Source organism: Eschrichtius robustus, chromosome 18 (genome assembly GCF_028021215.1).
Source record: "Eschrichtius robustus isolate mEscRob2 chromosome 18, mEscRob2.pri, whole genome shotgun sequence".
Classification (NCBI taxonomy): Eukaryota; Metazoa; Chordata; class Mammalia; order Artiodactyla; family Eschrichtiidae; genus Eschrichtius; species Eschrichtius robustus.
The window spans coordinates 22,182,813-22,192,145 of record NC_090841.1 but is presented as its reverse complement, the minus strand read 5'-3'; the positions used below and the strand labels follow the sequence as shown (position 1 = coordinate 22,192,145).

Here is a 9,333-nt window from a genome sequence, read left to right as displayed (position 1 = left end):
ACAAGCATGCAGTCCAACGTACCACCGCTGAACTAAGGGATGGACTTGGAGGACTTCAGTGGGATAAATATAAACTACCAGCATTATTATCATTTTTAACTTTATCTGCAAACTCTAAGTTTAAAGAACCTATCCTATTTGAGATGGCTGTCATAACAGCCGACTTTAGAGGGACTTCCCTGGTGGTCCAGACTCCGTGCTTCCAATGCAGGGGGCGCGGGCTCGATTCCTGGTGGGGGAACTAAGATCCCACTTGCTGAGTGGTGCAAAGTATCTCTCCAGGTAGATAGTGTCAGAACTGAGCTGAATGGTAGGACACCCAGGTGGTGTTGCAGAACTGCTTGGTGAGGGGAAAAACATACACACATTTGGTGACCAGAAGTGGAGTACTGAGTGTAAAGGAGACACACAGGAGTGCTGCGCGTCCTGTGGGATCTGAGTTCCTAGACCAGGGATCGAACCCGCGCCCACTGCAGTGGGAGCGCGGAGTCTTAACCACTGGACTGCCAGGGTAAGTCCCTCCTTTAAGATTTTTAAATTCACAGCCAAAAGAAAAAAAAAAAATTAATTCAATGAAAGGTGTAGAGCATCCTTTACTTGTGTATGTTAAAGTATTTCAGTCAAGGACTTTTCCTTTGGAATAACGCAGTATTAAATGTTAACAAAAGAACCAAATATCCAAAGAAGTAGCTCACATTTTTATGCAGTATCAAAAGAAAACTTTTTCAATGTAGTGATTTTTAAGTATGGTCCACAGCCCCAGAGGACCATAATCTACCCAAAAACCAGCAAGTTGGGCCCTCAGTTCTTATGGACAAAGTCTCTGGAAACACTCACCAGTTGCTGCAAAATGAGCTTTTGCAGGAATGTTTGTGGCCCATGAGGGGGTCGTTAGCCAGACTTTTACCATAGAATTAAGAGTTGTATAGTATGACCTGCTAAGTGCAAGTCACCAGTCACTAAGATGTGGTCTCTATTAGTTCAAGTCCCCTGGCTTAAATTCCATTTTACTGGGAGTATCCTGGCTGCTAGCCCAGGTCACAGCCCCAAGCACATGCACACACAGATGCTCAGAACTTTACAAGGAGGCTTTGTTGTCAGGACTTTTTCAAGTGGTTGAGGTTTCTGCTGCTCTTCTTGCAACTTTACCAGTATAGTTTGTAGAGTTACTGGATAAACCCTGCAGTTCAGATGGAATTTACTGTCCATGCACTATTTACTAGTGATCTGATTAGATTTTAAGAAAAATGTCTAATGGTTCAAATGAGTCATTTACACAACTATTGCTTAAGCAGATGCACATGTAATAAAAACACGTACTTCTTGCATCATGACATTTCATGGGCAATATACTGCCTGTGAGTTTGCTGTTCTCTTGAGCCGATCTTAATCAGGCTTTCTTCCCTGCAACTCAAACCAAACACCTGTCAAGTCTACCATTCTCAGTGCTCATCTTACTTGACCCGTTTACAGCAGGTAACCCTGTGGACTTGCTTGCTCCTTCCTAAAATGCTGTCCACTTGACCTCCAGGCCTCTCCCTTGGTTTTCCTACCTCAGGGGCAGTTCCCTCTTAAATCACTCTGTGGGTTCATCACGCTGACCAATCTATGTTGGAGGGCTGAGTCCATCCTGCCTAGCTGACCTCACTGTTCTAGCTTCAGATGTCATGCATTATCTTCCCAGCAGATATTCTTCACTTTACACCACTTCGCTTTCACAAAAGACCTAGCTACACTAGTACTTGATCCCGCTAATCAAAAGAAATCCGAAGAGAATTTTCCCTTTTACAAAAAAAGGGTGAAAATTGAAAACGGCATTCAGCATTTCTTTTGCAGTGAGGCCTCAGAGGCAGCGTGCACCCCAAGCAGCTTCCCCAGAACTACACTCAGCATCTGTATCAAGCTACCATAGCTCTGAGCTGTGTCTGTGAGCATCTGTGCTTATCTCAGCTTCTTTTGTGTATCCATTAGCAAGATGTGTCCTAAGGTAACTGCTTCTTTGCTTTATACCATTTCAGCTTAAGAAAGGTTTCACAGGAAGGTTCTTTCAGATGCTGGGGAAACCTGTATCTCTTAAATTCTCTAATTCTCCTCCTGACTGCTTACTTAGTTCACTTCAGTCAAGAGTCAGCATCTCAATTTAGCCTATCCAAAACTGAACTCTTGATTTCCTATCCTCAGTCTTCCCCGTCTCAGCGTTGACTCCTTTCTTCCAGATGCTCAGGACAAAACACTTGGCATCACCCTTAAATCCATTCTTTCACCTCATTCAACACATCAGCAAGTCCTGTTCTCTAATTTCCAACCACCTCAAGTATCACCCTAGACTAAGCCACTATCATCTCTCACCTAAAAATATTATACATCATTGTTCTCTTTGCTTTTACACTGTTACCCAACAGCCAAAATGACCTTTTAGGGCACATCATGTCACCCTTCTGTTCAAAAGCCCTCTGGTGGCTTCCCTGCCTCATCTGGTTTCTTCTTTTCCTGTGTACTTACCTCAGCTCTTCCTCATGCCATCTTGGGTCCAGCATACTGGCCACCTTTTCCCCTGAACATGTCAACCACACTACTTCAGACACTACATTTGCTCTTTTGCCTGTAATGCTCTGCCCCCAGATATCCACATAACCTCCTTCCTTGCTTTCAGCTTCCTATTCAAGTTATCACATTACAAAAGCCTTCCTAGACTAAGAGTCCTCTCTCCATCTACTGTTTTACATACATGTAGCCCAGAGCTTCAAGTCCACTAGGAACGTACCTGTTTCAAACTTGGCAGCAGTGATAAACACGTGCCTTCTGATACGCACAAAGTACTCACCACCTGTTATTCTTGCACAAAATATCTTAACCCGGCTCTGACTTGGAGTTAACTAGAAAAAGATCCAAAATAAGCATTCTTAGGCAACTACCTGAACTTGCTTCCTATATAAGGCCTCTGCATTGCTATTCCTGTTCTTCCAGTCTTTTCCACGTGAGCTCACTAAATCAGGTTGCAGCTTACATTACCTCAAGACTTCTCCCACTACCAGATTATCCTCACCTTCACAGCACTGACCACTGCCTGAAAATTCTCTTCCGATAGTATGTTTCAGAGGCAGGCAAGTGGCCTCCTAGATCACTGGTGCTCAAAACCACCCTCAGCATGACTCCAGTTTCCAGTATTTGGGTATACTTTCACCAGTCACCAGGGGGCACTACCAACCTGATTAGCATTTGTCTTAGGCTCTGAACCACACTACGGTCTCTTGAAGTCACTGGCTGCACCCTGGGTTCACATAAAAGAATCACTGGCTTGCCTTTAGACTTAACCCTTATGCTTTTAAAAGTGAAATCAGAAGGCAAGGGTGTAGGGGAATAATTTTCCAGTACTTTTCTTGTAAACTCTTATGAATTCTTCTTTGGAATCATGGAGGCTTTCACTGTTCACAGTTATTTGTGAATTGCGATTTTTTCCCTGTATTCCCCCATTCAATCTGGACTGCCACAATCAGACAGACAGGAAGCGCAAGGACACTTTTTTCTTGCATCTGTGCTGGAAACCTTAGCAGACAATAACTGCTCCAGGCATGTCAGATAGATGCATTTTCATATCCTTCTTCTGATACCCACAGCCTTTTCAGATACAATTTGACTAGCACCTGCTTTTCCTCTGCCCACCAACTATCCCACACTCCATCTGTAATTTCATCTTTAAAACGGGCCAGCAAACCTTTCCTGTAAAGGGCCACAATGGTTATTTTAGGGCTTGCAGGCCCTTAGATCTGTCACTAATCTCTGCTCTTGCAGTGTCAGAGCCAGTCAATACATAAACAGATGGGCATGGCAGTGTTCCAATAAAACTAGACACAAACTTAGATTTTGTATTTTTTCACATCCCATAAGCTATTTTGAACCACTTAAAAATGTAACCACCTTAGTCACACAAAAACAGGTGGTAGGACAAGCCAGTTTGCCAACCCTGTTCCAAGAAGTTTGACACAAGTATTCCAGGAGACGTCTAGATTTCTCTAGAACTTGGCTCTACTTGCTTTGTAAATAAGCTGAGACAATACTTTGCTTCCAACTGTGTTAAGTCTCGTTTTATTCATTTCTTCCAGAGTTCACTACTTCCATTTGTAGGTGATGAAATGTGTAAGACATCCACTTCAAATGCTGGCACTGCTATGAGCATGGTCTTTCCCTTTATTTCAACCAATTACTGTTGATTCTTGTTTATATTCCAAGTCCCGGAAGTGGTTTTCATTGCAGAAGTTATCTGAAGATGGTCTTATGCTTTCTAGTAGTGGTCTACAACCAGGCTCTAGCTTCTCCAGGAAGGCTACACAGGATGGATTTAGATATTACATATTAAACTAAGAGGCATTCTCTCAATTGAGTTTAAATGCATTTTATTTTTAGACAACCTACATGACATGTTTTTTTTTTTCCTCAAATCAATGCCTCCGCTCCAAACAAATCAACATCAAAACGAAGAGCTCAAGATGCCATCAGTCCCATTTGTCTAAGTCCTGGTGTTGTGTGGATGAACAGCAGCAGCCAGCCAGTTATGACGCGCAGGTGACAGATCCAAACAGCCAAATCTGTTACTGTGAAAACAAGGAAGACCCCATCAACACCTTTCCAATATGAAAATATTTAACACTTCCAGGCTGCAAATGTATTCCCCTATTCAATCTGGGCTGCCACAAAGACAGACAGAAAGCGCAGGGATTTTTCTTTTGCATCCTAGTGCAAACCAAAAGAACAACCGCAGATTGTTCAAGGTCTATCAGTGGATGCAGAAATGTCTCATTCTGAGAAAGTTCCACTCACTTCGTTCTAACAAAAGCCTCACACATTCTTTGAATCCGTTTAGACATTTTTGTTCATTGCTGCCCCAATCCTGTTTAGTGTAGCCTTAAGTTTATCTTACTCCTAATTTACATAGAAGCCCCTGAAAGCTAGGATAATGAATGCCTTCATTTCTGTATCGCCTCTAGCAATTCCTTGCATAGCAGACATTCATTTAATTTTAGTAAAGCAATTGGTATATCGGATCAGCAGCCAACTCTAAACTGTATTTACTAAAAGCTAGTAACATCAAGGCTTTCACGACCAGCTGCCAATTATCAGTAAATAAGGGTGAACGGTTTCTTTACAAAAAGGTTTTAATACTCATGTATATGTGCAGCAAAATAGGAAGAGAAAGGCAGTCTGATTTCAACAAGCCATTTCTATGGGGAAGATCAACATAGGGTGTTATCTCTAATCTCTAGAGCTGCTCAGTATTTAAGCTATGCTTTGTAATGTCACCTGTAAGTTTTCTGCAGATAAAGACTCTAAGCCTTTCTGTACCATAAAAATCTTTTACATGTAAAACACCCTCTTTAGGCCCCTAAGAAAAATAAGACCTAGAGCTTCAGTTTAAAAGACTATTGTAGGATCCATTCTAACTATCCTAGTGGCAAAACAAGGATTATGCCTAGGATATATCCATTTTTACATTAATGATTCAACCCACTTCTTTATACTTACACATTTTTCCATTTCTAGACCATCCTTAAAGAAAATCATATACGGGGTCACACCATCCTCGCGGTAGTCCAGCAGAGCAACCATGCCATCTGGATTCATGTTCTCACCAATAAAGAACTTAGGAAGCAAACAAATACTCAGAATTAGATTACGCACGGATGTGTTGTATCAAAACAATAAATCAAAGGATGATTCAGAACACCGCTATTTAAATCAAGGGACTTCAGCAACTAACGGCTCTGATCCCTAGGAGAAAAAATGCTCACTAATCAAACTTCAGTTCACTCAAAGTACTAATAATAACCAAATAAAAGTACAGAGCAATCCAGGGACACTAGGCTTTCAGGAAACTTACTCAGCCCCACACATCCATTTCCAAACCCTACGAACAAGGCTTTTTACATAGTCAAGCACAGGGAACATAAAGCTAGCAAGGAGAGAATATCACATGAGAAGCTATCTTATGGCCAGAGGATGTATGAAAACCGGAAAATTAAAGAGCCAGGTTGTGTTCATTTTTTTTCTTAGGGGTAAACGAAAGTCACTGAAGTTTCTCAACAGGACAAGCTCAGATCAGAAAGAGCTTCAGTGGCAACAAGACACATTGAAATTGGAAAGAGAAAACTGGAAGACCACTTGGGAGTTAACAAGCAATTCAAGAGAAAGAACTGGGAAATGTTATCTGAGTACAGATAAGATTCTGGAACCAGAAGGCAAGATCTGGAAACATGCTTGGGAGCAGAGAAAGCTACTTCCTACAGCCTAGACTACTGGAGTTGAATCTATGAAGTATTTAAACTGTTCAAAAGACCGAGAAAATAACCACAGCTTAATTACATCAGAGATTCATCAAGCAACTCATTTTTTGCTCAGTTAAAACTGTACAATCCTTCGGTCCAAATATTTAAGTTATTTACCTGATAGTTTTTGAAATTAGCAAGGATATGCTTGATTTGTTCTGCAGCCCCTGTCATAAAAGGTTTTACTCTTTCTGGTCTCTGTTCTTCAAGCTTCCCTTTGATTCTAAAACAACATTTTATTGATAGGTTATTCAGTTCTGAGCAAAGTATATTTTCATTAAGTAAAAATTACAAACTGAAACCAGCTGTCACTGAGCAAAATAACGTGGCGCACGCAATCAACAAATTACTAGTTCACAAGAGGGATGTTGTAATCAACAAGACTGTTTCTAACTTGGAATTTCATGTCAGCTTATCTCCACAGTACTATTCTCAAAAGGTAAAACCAAACCACATGCTCCAGTATGCTCACATTATTTTACTTATAGAAAAACAACCACCCTTCTGAGCTCATTAATAAAAAGACCTCTGACAAGCAAGCCTGCCGCTAAAAATCTCAGTAAGCCAACCCCTAAATCCTATAGGATTTTCAGACCTCGACTGGGGTGTGCTGGTATCACTTACGACTTCATGTAATCTTTGATGTACTTCTTGTAGGCTTCTTTTGTGAAGCTGGTTTCCTGCAAGTGATGGTTCATGACAATATCCACACCAGTGACTACTGTGCCTTCAGTACCTTCGCCCTCGGGGCCTTCAGCGGAGGCATTTCCACCAATGAGCGAGTCATCAATGTTACCCTCTGTCCTACTGACCATCTGCATTAAGAAAAAGTTTAGTTGCTAACACATCCTCTACTTTACCATAAACGCATCCAAAAAATTTATGCTGGCACCTCGTGTACCCGTCATCCTTCCACCAAACATTTAGTTCTTGTCGAATACCATGAACACATTATGGGGGAAAAAAATTCTAAAATCCATTTCCCGAAACACCTCAGCTCAACAATTCTTTGTTGACCGGAACGAAAAGGGGATCATTTACAACCCAGTGGAAGTTTTGCGTGGGCTGTCGGGTTGATGAGCAAGTAGGGATAGGGCAAACGTTGAAGGACTTGGGGCTCCCAAACCGGAGACAACCTGTCCGGGACCGCCTGGGAGGAGGATGGGCGCCGAAGCGGCGAACCTATTTCCAGGATCAGCTCCGCCTCCACTTTTCTAGAAAAACCCGAGCCCGGAAAGAGCGTCTCCTCCGCCAGGAGGCAACGGCGAGGATTGCACAACCCCGGGCGGGGGAGCGGCGGAAACCCGAGCCTACCCGGCCCCGCGCCGCGACCCGGCCGACTCACCTTCCCCTCCACCTCCAGACACAGCCCGTCCGCGACCTCCCGGATCTTATAGATGTCGGAGAACATCTCATCATCTGTTCGGGCACATATACCCGCCGGTCACGGTACGCCCGAGGCCCAAGCGGGCGCCATTTCCCGCGCCGGCCGGCCGCACGCGGCCCCCGCCCCTCCCTGGGCGCTCGAAACCCCGACGCGCGCCCCAAGCACCGACCCTCCTCGCTCCCAGGAAGGCGCCGGCGTCCCCCAGGCCCACGACACGGCGACGGCGGCCGCCTCCCCGCCCCCACCCACACCCCCGTCCCCTGTGCGCGGCGTTAGGGGCAGTGCAGTCCCGACTCACGGCTGATGAGGTCCCGGTAGATGATCATGATGACGACTGGAGGAAGACAACGGTGGCACTGGCTTAGGAGCACGGAGCTCAGAGCGAGCGCGGTGCTGCCGGAGCGGCGCTCGGGGGGAGGGGGGAGCGGGCGGAAAAGGCCGACGCTGCCGCTCCCCAACCTCATATAGCGAGCACGTCCGCCTACGTCATCTCCCGCTGCGCCTCCGGAAGCGCCGCAAGCGGTGACGTGGCACGCAGAGCCGCTCGGTGGGCAGGGCCACTGCGCGGGCCGAGGGGAGGACAGGCGAGCATCCGGGGACTTGGCCCCGGGATACAATGCCGCGCGTTCCGCTGGGATCGCGGGGCGGCCGAGGGAGAGGAGGCGGGGAGGGGAGAGGAGGCGGGGAGAGGAGGCGGGGAGAGGAGGCGGGGAGGGGAGGGGAGAGGAGGCGGGGAGGGGAGGGGAGAGGAGGGGGGAGAGAGAAAATGCCTGAGAGCTTGGAGAGGGGGCATGGAGGGGGAGGAGCCCGCGACGGAGGGAGGAGGAAGGGGCTCCCCGGCCCTGAGTGGTGGAAGCGGCGCCTGGCGTCCTGCCCCTCCAGACACTTCAGGGTGGCCCTAGAAGGTGCTGGGCGTGGGTGAGGCTTAGATGAAGTCTCTTCAAGTTTCCGCCCCAGGCTTCGCCCAGCGCAAGCTCCCACCCTTTCTGGGAGCAAAAGTGACAGCTGTTGTAAAGAACTTTGCATTTACGGAAGGTCCCCTCGAGGTGTTGGGAGACCGCGAGGCTGTCCACGAGGACGAGGTCAGGGGACTGGGCTTACGATAAGCCTCTGTGATCTCCGAGGGCCTCGGAGAACTTTTCAGCGTTTGCCCCCAGGGCTGCCCCACCTCGAGTTTTCTGACGCCTTTGTGGGGCAGAGCAGAGTCCGAGTTGTGGGATCCAGGTCGTCCCGCCTGCCCCCTGGGAATAATCGTGGGGGGCGTAGAGTCTGTGGGAAGGGACTTGAAGAGGAAGGAAGGTGTCAAGGGAGTTTGCACAGGTTTCCTATCTCTCAGTTTGGTCCCGTATTTGGAAGTTCGCGGTTCCTAAGACAGCTATAAAATCTTCATGTTTCTGTTTTGCACTTGGTTTAGAATTAGGTCCTTTGTTTGAAAAAAGGGTATGTTGTCACTTTAAGGTGAAGTCGAAATTATAACCCAGGCGCTAGAGGGTTAAATATAAAAGGAAAGAGCTTCCCACCGGCCGAAATTTTATTCGGACTTCAGACCCAATTACTCGGTTTAAAAAAAAAAAAAAAAAAAAGCCTGGTTTAGTCACGTCTTTGGTTTAAAGGCAAAGATATATG

General features: G+C 45.8%; 1 protein-coding gene and 2 non-coding genes across 4 annotated transcripts; all 3 read right to left on the bottom strand.

Moving 5' to 3' along the window:
- Positions 1-3,458: 3,458 nt before the first annotated feature.
- LOC137752319 (small nucleolar RNA SNORA31) lies at positions 3,459-3,589 on the bottom strand. Its single transcript, XR_011071160.1, has one exon. It is a non-coding gene; the product is annotated as a small nucleolar RNA SNORA31 (small nucleolar RNA).
- Positions 3,590-4,377: 788 nt separating this feature from the next.
- On the bottom strand, positions 4,378-8,206 carry TPT1 (tumor protein, translationally-controlled 1). 2 transcript variants are annotated; one of them, XM_068526379.1, is made up of 6 exons: positions 8,006-8,206; positions 7,666-7,739; positions 6,945-7,135; positions 6,438-6,543; positions 5,521-5,637; positions 4,378-4,592 (listed from the first exon to the last, which is right to left on the bottom strand). In XM_068526379.1, the coding sequence occupies exons 1-6, from the start codon at positions 8,169-8,171 to the stop codon at positions 4,590-4,592; spliced, it is 657 nt and encodes a 218-aa protein (XP_068382480.1). In that variant the 5' UTR covers positions 8,172-8,206; the 3' UTR covers positions 4,378-4,589. The 2 variants fall into 2 exon arrangements, with proteins under 2 accessions (XP_068382480.1, XP_068382481.1); XM_068526380.1 differs by lacking the exon at positions 7,666-7,739 and having other exon boundaries at positions 8,006-8,136.
- On the bottom strand, positions 4,660-4,787 carry LOC137752315 (small nucleolar RNA SNORA31). The gene has a single exon (XR_011071158.1). It is a non-coding gene; the product is annotated as a small nucleolar RNA SNORA31 (small nucleolar RNA).
- Positions 8,207-9,333: the final 1,127 nt, after the last annotated feature.

What these genes read in the sequence shown, in the direction of transcription:
- TPT1 (XM_068526379.1), bottom strand. Translation starts at nt 8,171, where the DNA reads ATGAGGTTGGGGAGCGGCAGCGTCGGCCTTTTCCGCCCGCTCCCCCCT. An exon ending in CTACCGGGACCTCATCAGCC is followed by an intron (nt 7,740 to 8,005) that starts GTGAGTCGGGAC and finishes GTGCCCGAACAG; the next exon opens with ATGATGAGATGTTCTCCGAC. An exon ending in CTAATTTCAAAAACTATCAG is followed by an intron (nt 5,638 to 6,437) that starts GTAAATAACTTA and finishes TTGCTTCCTAAG; the next exon opens with TTCTTTATTGGTGAGAACAT.